The sequence below is a fragment of the Papio anubis genome, chromosome 6 (genome assembly GCF_008728515.1).
Source record: "Papio anubis isolate 15944 chromosome 6, Panubis1.0, whole genome shotgun sequence".
Lineage (NCBI taxonomy): Eukaryota > Metazoa > Chordata > Mammalia > Primates > Cercopithecidae > Papio > Papio anubis.
Window position 1 is genome coordinate 42,811,799 of NC_044981.1, and position 12,971 is coordinate 42,824,769.

Genomic DNA, 12,971 nt, shown 5'->3' on the forward strand with positions numbered 1-12,971 from the left:
AGAAATTGGCTGTTAAAGAGGAAGATGATTTTTAGGCTGAAGAAATGGTTCCGATTTCTGTTTGTCTTAGTGGTACCAGTTCCTGCTCTCATATTTGGTAGGACATAAGTCCTGTTTGCCTGCCTGTCATCCAGCTAAGTAGACTGGATGGAAAAGGTGTGCTGGGTGGGGAATTAGGAAAGACGGAGGGGATGTCGTAGTAGTTTTACTTAAATTTTAAAACATATCAAATGAAAGGATACAGTGAATTTAGTGAGTGTAAGTCAAATGCTTAAAGAAATAAGCCTTGGTGTGAGAACCAAAGCATGAGAAAATAGTATGAAAACTGGAAACACTGTACAAAACGTGAGGTTGTATTGTCTTCCAAATATTTCAAAATTTCTAGAAAAGTGTAAAAATAAATAAAAACAAATGATAGTTGAGAAAGAAAGCATATGATCATGATACAGTGAAGTAACCTTTTTTAACCATTACTAATCTTGCATAATTAAAATAAAATAGAATGTGATGAGATGGGGAATATTGGCTGGGTTAAGTGTGACCACACAGCAAATATTCTGTTGTCAAAAAGAACAGTTTTAGTAATTGAAGGATGAGAGCATTTGTTTTTCAGACACTAGAAGTCAGTGTATCCATTGTGCAAATTCGATGTTTATGCCAGGTAACTGACTAATATATAAAATGATCTATTTTTAATAGGTATGAATGGCTGGATCCAAGCATTAAGAAGACAGAATGGTCCAGAGAAGAAGAGGAAAAACTCTTGCACTTGGCCAAGTTGATGCCAACTCAGTGGAGGACCATTGCTCCAATCATTGGAAGAACAGCGGCCCAGTGCTTAGAACACTATGAATTTCTTCTGTAAGTGAATCTTCAGAAAGAGCATAGAATATATGTATATGTTCTGAAAGAGGCTGAATAAAGTTTGAGTATTTTTTCTCTTAAACTTTTAATTATGGATGTGAGTAAAGCCAAAGCTAAAGCCATTGGATAATATTTTCCAAATCTCAGATGGTTGATCAAAATTATGCCTTCTATTATATACTTCCTAAAATAATAATTTAAAAGATTTATACAAGTCATGCATGTTCATCATAGAAAATCCGGGGAAAAAATAGTAAAAGAGCAAATAAAAGTCACCCATAATCACACTGCTAAGAATTAACTACTGGAACGTTTTGGTTCTTTACTAATAGTTTTTTTTTTTTTTTTTTTTAATTTGTATGGCTGTACTGCATTTGTAACTAGGATCCGTTTGGGTCCTATTTCAGAGTGGTTGAAACCAGTCACTGAAAGTAACAAATTTTAATATCATTTATTTCAGATGAAGTGATAGTAAAAAGGCTTTATGTTGTTAAAGCCCATCCATTGTTTTCTTAGGGGGGAAAAAGAGTGTCAGAACTTGGAAATCTGGTAATTTTAACACTAAATGGTATTATAGTGTGAGTAACTCCTATGGGCTTTTTTCTAGGGATAAAGCTGCCCAAAGAGACAATGAAGAGGAAACAACAGATGATCCACGAAAACTTAAACCTGGAGAAATAGATCCAAATCCAGAAACAAAACCAGCGCGGCCTGATCCAATTGATATGGATGAGGGTAAGTGTATGCTTTGAGGAATTTATTTCTTTGGTAACTGTAAACTCCTCTGGCCTTTTTGTAACTCTTTTAGTTCCTTTCTGAACTCCTCTACTTTAGAATTCTTTTTTTTTTTTTTTTCTGAGACAAGGTCTTGCTCTGTTACCCAGGCTGGAATAAAGTGGCACAGTCATGGTTCACTGCAGGTTTGACCTCCTGGGCTTAAGCAGTCCTCCCACCGCAGCCTCCTGAGTAGTTGAGACTACAGATTTATGCCGCCATACTTGGCTCACTTTTAAATTTTTCTGTAGAGATGGGGTCTCCCTGTGTTACCCAGGCTGGTCTCAAACTCCTGGGCTTAAGCTATCCTCCCTTTTCTGCCTCCCAAAGTGTTGAGATTATAGGTGTGAGCCACTATACCTGGCCCCCAATTTTGTCAGCGGTGTTCTTATTCTAAGTATCTTTCCAAATATGTCCAGTGTTTTCTGTTATAGAGTAGTTGCTTTTTCTGAACAGTGCCCCTTCATCTTCTGTTTCTTAAGTTCAGTTAATTAAGCAGTGTTACTGGGTGTGGTGGTGTGTGCCTCTAGTGCTAGCTGCTGAGGAAGTTGAGATGGGTCGATCTCTTTAGCCCAGGAGTTGAAGGCCAGTCTGGGCATCATAACCTCTTGAGCCTAGATAGAAGTTGGAGGCCAGCCTGGGCAACATAATGAGACCCTGTCTTTAAAATTGATAGTGTGATTCTATTGTGTAGATTTTTCAGAGGCTAGAGGTGAGCCCTTGAGGATTCTGTTTCTCATTCCTATTCCATAGAGACAGACAACAAGTCTCAGTCCTCCTATTAATTACTTATTTGACTATAGGCAAGTTATTTATTCTGTGTGAGAAGGCAACACTGTGAGACAGTGATGGAGACTTAACAGTGATTCTGTGAGGCATTGAATCAGGGATTCCACAATAGAAAGTATATGGAATCAACTTAAGTGTCCATTAATGGGTGAATGGGTAAAGAAAATGTGGGCTGGGCATGGTGGCTCACGCCTGTAATCCCAGCACTTTGGGAGGCTGAGGTGGGCAGATCACTTGAGCCCAGGAGTTCAAGACCAGCCTGACCAACATGGTGAAACCCTGCCTCTATAAAAAATACAAAAATTAGCCAGGTATGGTAGCGCATGCCGGTAGATCCAGCTACTGGGGAGGCTGAGGTGGGAGAATCACTTGAGCCCAGGAGGCTGAGTTTGCTGTGAACCGAGATCAAGCTACTGCACTCCAGCCTGGGCAACAGAGCAGGACCCTGTCTCAAAAAAAAAAAAAAAAAAAAAAAAAAAAGGTGGTACACACACACACGAATACTATTTGGTCATAAAAAGCAATGAAATCATGTCATTTGCAGTAACATGGATGGACTAGAAGTCATTATGTTAAGTGAAATAAGCCAGGCATAGAGAGACAAATACTGCATGTTTTCCCTCATATGTGGCAGCTAAAAGCGTTGATCTCATGGAGGTAGAGAATAGAGTGATAGATGCCAGAGGCTGGGTATGGTGTGTGGGTGGGAGAGCAGGATGAAGAGAGGTTGGTTAATGGGTACAAACATAGATGGAAAGAAACAAGTTATAATGTTTGATAGCAGAATAATTGGGTGACTATAGTTAGTAATGGTGTATTACATATTTCATAGTAGCTGGAAGAGAGGTCTGAAATAAATACTCAAGGTGATGGATACCCCAGATACCCTGACTTGATCATTATACATTCTATACATGTAACAAACTCTCACATGTACCCTATAAATGTGTAAAGTATGATGTATCAGTTAACAGAATCAGGAATTGGATTTTCAACCCGTGTGTGCCACCTATTAGCTGTTTGACCTTACACAAGTCATAAAATCTCTCTGAGCTTTAATTCCCTTTCTTGCTAGATGGGGAATCTTAATACCTGCTTTACCTTAGCAGGGTTGTTGTGAAGCCCTCAGTGAATATTTGTTGAGTTTCTGAAATGTAAACTTTGAATGTAGTGGTTCCCAAAGGCAGACTGTGGCTAGGCTGGCTGCATCATCATCACAGAGGGAGCATTTAAAAATAGAAATATCAGGGCTTCTCCTGTATGTACTGAGACAGTACATCTGGGGTGGTGTGGGAGGCAAGGGAAGAGCAGTTATCTTGGAATCTGAGTATTTTACAAGTTCCCATGTGATTTAATTGGACAGCCTTGCATAGGAATTGTTCTAAGGCATCAATAGTGGCATGTATTATTCTGTTCTGTAGAGCCATGAAAAATGTATTGGAGGAGAGAAATTGTTCTGAGGGGAAAAAAAAGTATCTAATGATAGCAATTCTCTCATAATTAAATAGTTTTTACCCTGTTTCACAATTTGTGCTGTGCCAGTTAGTTGATGATAATGAAGGATATAATAATTGTAGCTGCTGTTTAATGAATACTTGCTGGATGCTTTACATATTTCATTTTACTTAGCTCTTCTGAAAATCCTTGTGAAATAGGAATTGTTATTCCAATTTTATAGGGAAACATGCTTAGGGAGGGTAAGTAAGTGACTAAGGTCACATAGCTAGCAAGTGGTGGGCCTGATTTTTAACCTAGGTTCTTTGACTTCAAAACTCAAGCTGTTTCCATTATGCTACACCATAAAATCAGTACTTTTTTTTTTTCTCATTTTGAGCAATAGAGTGTCTGTCTCTTACATACCTTGCTTCTGAAGTATGTAAGAACTAAGAAAATACTTAATTTTTCTTCTTTTAATTTTGGCAGATGAACTTGAGATGCTTTCTGAAGCCAGAGCCCGCTTGGCTAATACTCAGGGAAAGAAGGCCAAGAGGAAAGCAAGAGAAAAGCAATTGGAAGAAGCAAGGTATGTGTGTATATAGGAATAAAAAGCAAAGTGTTTTTCTCATGTAACGATCAACACGGAATACTTCTGTGACCAGATATGTGTTTTTTTTTTTTCCCCCCGCCCCACCAGCAAGCAGGCAGTCAATTCTGCAGTGGATAGCTGGGTGTCCTCTATTTCAGTTAATTCTAATACTGTCTTCCTGGAGATAGCTCCATATCTTACAGGTTGAGGACTTAGTCCCACAAGACTGAACCCCAGTTTTGATGCTGACCCTAAGCCCTAGGTTATTTATTTATTTATTTTTTTGAGACAGAGTCTCGCTCCATCGCCCAGGCTGGAGTGCAGTGGCGCGTTCTGGGCTCACTGCAAGCTCCGCCTCCTGGGTTCACGCCATTCTCCTGCCTCAGCCTCCCGAGTAGCTGGGACTACAGGTGCCCGCCACCTCGCCCGGCTAGTTTTTTGTATTATTTTTGGTAGAGCAGGGGTTTCACTGTGTTAGCCAGGAAGGTCTTGATCTCCTGACCTCGTGATCCGCCCATCTCGGCCTCCCAAAGTGCTGGGATTACAGGCTTGAGCCACCGCGCCCGGCCGCCCCAGGTTATTTTGCTTGTGTTTGTGACCAATGAGCCAGGTTCCACTGCCCCCACCTCGGGTTCCATTCATTTGCTAGAGGGCTCACAGAACTCAGGGAAACACCCACATTTACTGGTTTATTACAAAGGATATTTTAAGGATACAAATTAACATTCACATGAAGAGACACATAGGGTGAAGCCCGGAAGGGTCCTGAGTGCAGGCGCTTATGTCCCATTGAAGCTGGGGTATGCCACCCTCTCAGCAAGTGGGTGTGTTCTTGTTCACCTTTTTGGAAGCCCCCATGTATTTGGCTGCCCACAAGTTCTCCAGACCCTGTCCTTTTGGGTTTTTATGGAGGCTTCATTAAATAGGCAAGGTTCATTACGTCATTGGCCATTGCTTATCAACTCAATCTTCAGCCCTTCTCCCCTTTCCTGAGGTTGGAGGCGGGGAGCTGAAAGTCCCAACCCCTCTAGTCCTGCCGTGGTCTTTCTGGTGACTGCCAGCTATCAGTCAACTCATTAACATGCAGAAAGACACTTATCACTTGGAAGAGTCCCAGGATTTTAGGAGCTGTATTGTTGGAAACACGGATGAAGACCAAATACGTTATTTCACAATGTCACAGTGTGCTTGTCTGCATTCACAGTTCAATAATTATTCTAGGCATCCTTAGGACCAATAAAACTGCATGATTTATTAACCCTGTTGGGTGAATGATAATTGGAATTGTCCAGTTCCCATTTCACTAGTATTCTTTACCTTCTTTATTTCTCTGAAAATATCTTGTGTTTTTTTCTCCTAACCATTTCAGAATAGTTATAGAAAACCATATTTCAAAAAAAATTTAAGCTATGGCAGAAGTAATGCCCAGTTTATCCAGTATGTTGAGTGTGTTCTGTTGGCATATGAGACATTCATTTGTTGTAGCTATTTTGGAGTCAGATGACTGTAGGACACACAAGATTATGTGTCTTTTGTATGACTGCCAATTAGTTACTTTCCTTGATTGGTATTGGAAAGGCACTGGCTGTGAAATAGGAAACTTGGCTGAACAAAGAGGGAATTAATGAGCCTAGAACCAAATTTTAGGTCCTCATAGAAATCTGTATTTAAAAAGTAAATGAATATATATTACACATTGTCTTTCACCCAGGATTTTCTTCTCTTTCCCCTTTTTTCCTTTTGGCTAAGTCCATGATACCAGTTCTAATAGCCCAGAAACCAGGATGATGTCACTAAAGAGCAAATCTGGACTGCGTAACAGCTTATTAGTTTCTGGGATTCAGGCCCTAGAATAACCTCCCTATCCTATAGAGTGCCCCTTGTGGCCCCCAGGTTGGCCTGCTGGTTCTTCTTGACCTGATGACTAGCATTGTGTTGTAATTAATGGCTTTGAAGTGCCAGATCCTGGGATGGAGGATTTTTTAATGCCTCAGGATGCATGTTGACAGAGCTGGCCCATTGCTAGCCTAGAATAGTTAGCTTATTTGGGGGTATTAGCTGCCTGGGACAGTAAACAGAAACCAAGAGGAGGTACTAACTTTTCTACCATTCTTGGCCACCTCTCTATTCTGTGTACTCTTTAGAGTTAGGTACTGTGAGTAAGGTTGAAAAAAAATCACTTTTCCATTTTTATCCATGGTTGTAGGGGACCAAATTTTTAGAGCCCTTTAACCATGTGGTTTAGGCCAGGGACACAGCAAATGCATATGTGAAAAATCTCCAAGTGTGGCTAGCATTGATTGCTTTAAATAAAATTTGCAGATTTTAATTTACCCTATAATTTCTTGTAGGCATTCTTGTAGAATCTACACATCTTTATAAGTTATATTGTAACAGGCTGGATTGGCCTCTATGCAAAGTGCAGTGCAGGGCTGTTTGCTTTAAAATGTTAAATTACAAATCTACCTTACAACTTAAAGCAGTTTTTTATTGATTATAAAAGTAACACATTTTTCCTTCCAGTATTGTTAATGTTCTCATTTTGGGACATAGGTGATATAATGCTATATGGCTTGGTTATATTCATTTAGCGTTATGATGTAAAGGTTTTCTAATGTGGTTTGAAGTCTTTATTTCCATTATTTATAAATGAAATTACTTTAAAATTTGAAATATATTTTTCTAAACCTTTCTCTCAACATAGATGTGCATTTATGTGTATATATGTACACAAACATTTATACAAAGTTGGATCATACTGTAGTTTTAATGAGAAGTCAGCTGTAAATCTTACTGAGATTTCCTTGTAAGTCTTGAATCATTTTTGTCATACTGTTTTTAATTTTAATTTTAATTTTTTTTAAGAGAGGGTCTTTGTTGCCTAGGCTGTAGTGCAGAGTTCACTGCAGCCCTGAACACCTGGGCTCAAGCAGTCCTTTGCCTTAGCTCCCTGAGTAGCTGCATCTACAGATGCACACCACCATTCCCACCTAAATAAAAAAAAATTTTTTTTGTCAAGACGGAGTCTCGCTGTGTTGCCCAGGCTGGTCTTGAACTCCTGACCTCAAGCTATCCTCTTTTCTTGGCCTCCCAAAGTGCTGGGACTGCAGGTGCGAGCCACTGTGACTGGTTTGTCTTACTGCTTTTAAATCTTCTCGTCTTTGACGTTCAACATTTTTAATATGATGTGTCTGTTTGTAGATTTCTTTTTGTTTATCTTACTTGGAGTTCATTGAGCTTACTGGATATGTAGATTAATGTTTTTCAATAAATTTTTCAAAATTTCAGCCGTTATGTATCTGCAAATATTTAATTCTGCTACTTTCTTTTTTTTTTTTGAGACGGAGTCTCGCTCTGTCGCCCAGGCTGGAGTGCAGTGGCCGGATCTCAGCTCACTGCAAGCTCCGCCTCCCAGGTTCACGCCATTCTCCGGCCTCAGCCTCCCGAGTAGCTGGGACTACAGGCGCCCGCCACCTCGCCCGGCTAGTTTTTTGTATTTCTTAATAGAGACGGGGTTTCACCGTGTTAGCCAGGATGGTCTCGATCTCCTGACCTCGTGATCCGCCCGTCTCGGCCTCCCAAAGTGCTGGGATTACAGGCTTGAGCCACCGCGCCCGGCCAGTTCTGCTACTTTCACTTCTCTCCTTTTGGTACCCCTGTTATGCTTATGTTGGTGCATTTAATAGTGCCACATATTTCTCTGAGGCTCTATTCATATTTCTTCATTCTTTTTCTCTGTTTAGATTGCATAATTGTTACTGCTCTGTCTTAAAGTTTGTTAATTCTTCTGCCAGTTCACATCTACTGTTGAGCCTCTTCAGTGAAGTTTACATTTCAGCTTTGTACTTTGTTTTGTTTTGTTTTTTTGAGACAGAATCTCGCTCTGTCGCCAGGTTGGAGTACAGTGGCGCGATCTAGGCTCACTGCAAGCTCCGCCTCCCGGGTTCATGCCATTTTCCTGCCTCAGCCTCCTGAGTAGTTGGGACTACAGGCATCTGCCACCACACCCAGCTAATTTTTTGTATTTTTAGTAGAGACAGGGTTTCACCATGTTGGCCAGGATGGTCTCGGTCTCTTGACCTCGTGATCTGTCCACCTTGGCCTCCCAAAGTGCTGGGATTACACGCGTGAGCCACCGTGCTCAGCCTGTACTTTTTTTTTTTTCTTTTAGACAGCTTTGCTCTGTCACCCTGGCTGTAGTGCAGTGGCACGATCTCTGCTCACTGCAACCTCCACCTGCCGGGTTCAAGCGATTCTCCTGCCTCAGCCTCCCATGTAGCTGGGACTACAGGCGTGTGCCACCATACTTGGCTGATTTTTGTATTTTTAGTAGAGAGAATTTCACCAGGTTGGCCAGGCTGGTCTCAAACTCCTGACCTCAGGTAATCCGCCTGCCTCGACCGTCCAAAGTGCTGGGATTACAGTGTGAGCCACCACGCCTGGCCACTTTTTTTTTTTTTAATTACGTAAATTTTTTTTCATTTTTGTTATTTTCATTCCCTTTCTAAGTTAGCTGATCAGCTTTGTGCTTCTCAATTTGAGAATTTCCATTTGTTTCTTTTTAAGCATTTTTATCTCTTTACTGATATTCTCTATTTGATGCAACATTGTTATTATACCTTCCTTTACTTCTTGGTTTTCTTTTGTTCTTGGAACATAATGGCTACTTTCAAGTCTGTTAATCTGACATCTGGTTGCACTGTCAGGCAGTTTCTGTTGCTTGCAGTTTTTCTAGCGTTTGGGTCATTCTTTCCTGTTTCTTTGCCTGTCTTAAATTTCTTGTTGGAAACGAGATCATTTGAGATGATATATTGTAGCAATTTTGGGTAATTCCCCAGCCTTCATTTATTATTTGCTTGTTTACTTGTTTGGTGACTGGTTTATTTTATTTTATTTTATGTTTTTGAGATGGAGTCTCGCTCTGTCACCCAGGCTGGAGTGCAGTGGCATGATCTCGACTCACTGCAACCTCTGCCTCCTGGGTTCAGGTAGGTCTCTTGCTTCAGCCTCCAGAGTAGCTGGGATTACAGGCACTCTCTACCGTGCCTGGCTAATTTTTATGTTTTTAATAGAGACAGGGTTTCCCCATGTTGGCCAGGCTGTTCTTGAATTCCTGACCTCAGATGATCCACCTGCCTTGGCCTCCCGAAGTCCTGGGATTACAGGCATGAGCCAGCGTGTCTGGCCAATTTTAGTCTATCTAATTCTTCCCTTCCCTCCTGTGAGAAATGTGAAGCATCTGATGTTGCTCCCCAGGGAGGCAGTCTTGTGTATGCTCACAGACACCCTGAGATGGCATGGTTTGGGCAGGGCTCTCTTTGACGTTCCTTTCCCTGTTAAGTTTCGCTGATTGCCAGCTGTTTGCTGTGTTTTCAACAATGTCTTGGGGCATAAGTTGCACTACAAATTGATCCAGTCAAATTTGGGCTCCTTTCAAGGGATGCTTCCTGATGTCAATGTTTGAGATTTATTCTCACCCCGGGAGGGCTCCTCCCAGCTCTTATTCCCTGTTTCTCTCTGGCAAACTAGTAGGCCTACAGATTCACTGATACCTCCATTGAGTCTGTCAAGTTTTTTCCCAGCTTGCCTTTTACCAGAACTTCCACTGTTTTTGAGAGTGCCCTTAGGCTTGAACTTCTCTACACTCTGTTGCAAATGAGGTCCTTTTGTTTGAGGAGAAATGTGGAGCTCAGTTCTATGTCCTGCTTCTTCCCCAGGGCTCTGACAGGGCAGGTCTCCAAGTGACAGCCCTACTTTATTAGCTGAGTGTTTGGTGGGAAGTGGGGGATGGACAGCAGCCCAAGGTTTCCTTGGCTTGCCCTCCCTGTCCACCCCCAGTGTGGAACCCTCACAGGCTATCAGGGCTCCAGTATTCTCAGCAGCATTGTGTCCAAAGCTAGGACTTCTGTTTGGGTGGAGGAAGGAAGGCCACTTCTCAGCCACTCTTGATGGAACTTTGCCACCAGAAATACTGATGTCCTGCTCCTCCTGGAATGAAAGCCCTTCTGCTGGGAGCTGGAGGGTAGAAGGAGCCCTGGGTTCTTGGCTGCACTTGTGTGGAGTGGGGTCTCTGTTTCTCTGAGCTGGGGGGAAGGAGGGAGTGGGTCTTGATTTAAATATTAGATTCTCGTGTTTCTTACTGAGTTTAAGTAGATTTTCTTGATTTAATGTTTATATAGTTGCTGTATCTGCTTCAGATCCTCTTCAGAGACTTCAATTGGTTGTTTTTAAAATATATATAATTTTCACCATTCTTCCTGGGTAGTGAGTTTATGGAGTTCCTCATGCTGTCATGCTGGAAGTTACTCATAGATACTGTTTTGTAACTTGTTTTCCATCTTTAATATTGTGAATAGCTTTTCTTATGAAATCATTACAGTTATAGCAACATAGGAAGATTAAAAAAAGTAAAAATTAAATGGAATTCCACTCTCCAATGACTATCGTTATTAATATTTTGGTGGACGTGCTTTGGTAGATACGCATACCGTTCTTACGTGTTGCTCTGTAACATGTAAACTTTCTAACATTTTTTACACAGTGGTATGTCCTGGGCCTCTTTCCATGTCAGAGTAGATTTATAGCCTTTTAAAAGTTTATGTAAATGTCTGTATAATATCTTATAAGTTCATTTAATTTCTTACTGATAGATGTTTAGATTGTATCCAGCTATCCACTATTATAAACAGTGCTTAGTGAACAGCCTTGTAGTTAAGTCCTTGCTCATGGTCTAACTTATTTCCCTAGGCTAAAGGCTAAGGAGTGAAATTGCTGCTCAAAAAATATGAAAATCTTTAGGCTGTGAATGTGTATTTCTAACTTCTCTTTGGGAAAAGATGCACCAATATACTTTTTCATTACCAGTGAAGCAGACTGTCCATTTTTTGCAGCCTTGCCATTAAAACAAAAAACTGAATGGTATTAATTAGATATGCACAAATGGTACTTGTTAATTTAATTTGTGATTCTTTAATTGTTAAGTAAAACTTTCGTCATTTTAGCTGCCTGCATTGTTTACTTTGTGAACTGTTTCCTTTTGCTCTTTTTACACCCTTTGAGTGCATTTAAAAAAAAAAAAAAACTTTGCTTAGACTCTTTATATTTAATCATCATACTAGTTGCAAATATTTTTTCCTAGTATTTGCCTTTTAATTTCATTTATAAATTTTCATAGTGCTACAATTAGAAGTTTTGTATCTCAAAGCTATTCAGTGTGCAGATGAGTGGACTAAAAGGAAAAAAAAAGCTGTTGATTTTTTTCTTTTGCCATTTATTTAATTTATATTTGCTAAGTACATTTCCATCCAGAAATAAGATATATATTTACTTGTAGTTCCTTTTGGTTTTTCTTTTTGCCTTATTGTGTGCATGTGTGTGTGCACCTTTAAATTAAAACTAGGATTTGTTTTGGTGAATGATGTGAGGTAAGGATTTAAATAAATATTTCTTCCCTAAATAAATAGATAGTTTTTTTTTTAACTGTATGGGATAATTTGTCCCTGCCACATGGTGGATGATTTTCAAAGTGATTTTGCATTCTTTTCAGACGTCTTGCTGCCCTCCAAAAAAGAAGAGAACTTCGAGCAGCTGGCATAGAAATTCAGAAGAAAAGAAAAAGGAAGAGAGGAGTTGATTATAATGCTGAAATCCCATTTGAAAAAAAGCCTGCCCTTGGTTTTTATGATACTTCCGAGGAAAACTACCAAGCTCTTGACGCAGATTTCAGGAAATTAAGACAACAGGATCTTGATGGGGAGCTAAGATCGTAAGTTGCCTTTCTGATTTTGGAAATGGAAAGGAATAGTAGGAGGAGTCTTACGAAGGGCGAAGTATTATCCTTGTCAGAGCCAGATTTTTATTATTTATTTAAAATTCTTTTAAAATTAATTTTTTTTTTTGAGACAGGGTCTTGCTGTGTTGTCCAGGCTGGAGTACAGTGGTACAAACATGACTTACTGAAGACTTGACCTCCTGGGCTCAAGCAATCCTCCCACCTCAGCCTCCTGAGTAGCTAGGCCTTCAGGTGCACACCACCACACCTAGATAATTTTTTTTTTTATTTTGTAGGGTGGGATCTCCTTTTATTGTCCAGACTGGTCTCAAACTTCTGGGCTCAAGCGATCCTCCTTAAAGTGTTGGGATTATAGGCATCAGTTACTGTGCCTGGTCTAGATTTTTATTAGTACAATGTGGCCTACATATGGTTTTATTTATTTAATGGTTTCATCTTTCTGAGAAAATCAGGGACTCTGGCTATCATGTTTTTAGCACAGAATGCTGTTTATGGCTCTTAAGTTGAAGTGCGTGACTCTTAATTGACTGTTTACTCTTTGAATCACATCTTAACTTTTAGGTACTTTTATGAATAGGTTAGTTTCACTGGTGGCTGAGGAATCTGTCAAAATTGAGTCTGGTTTTTTTAGTCTTTAAAAAAATTTCTTTTTTTTTAAGACAAGGTCTCACTCTATCACCCAGGCTAGAGTACAGTGACATGATCACAGCTCACTGTATCTTCCAC

The 12,971-nt window shown here is 40.2% G+C and overlaps 1 protein-coding gene across 1 annotated transcript in view; it reads left to right on the forward strand.

Moving 5' to 3' along the window:
* CDC5L (cell division cycle 5 like) overlaps window positions 1-12,971 on the forward strand; it is a 58,738-nt gene that overhangs the window by 4,195 nt on the left and 41,572 nt on the right. The window contains exons 3-6 of the mRNA XM_021937343.2: window positions 700-861; window positions 1,472-1,599; window positions 4,351-4,450; window positions 12,000-12,218. Coding sequence (XP_021793035.1) covers window positions 700-861; window positions 1,472-1,599; window positions 4,351-4,450; window positions 12,000-12,218 — 609 coding nt within the window. The remainder of the gene's footprint in view (window positions 1-699; window positions 862-1,471; window positions 1,600-4,350; window positions 4,451-11,999; window positions 12,219-12,971) is intronic.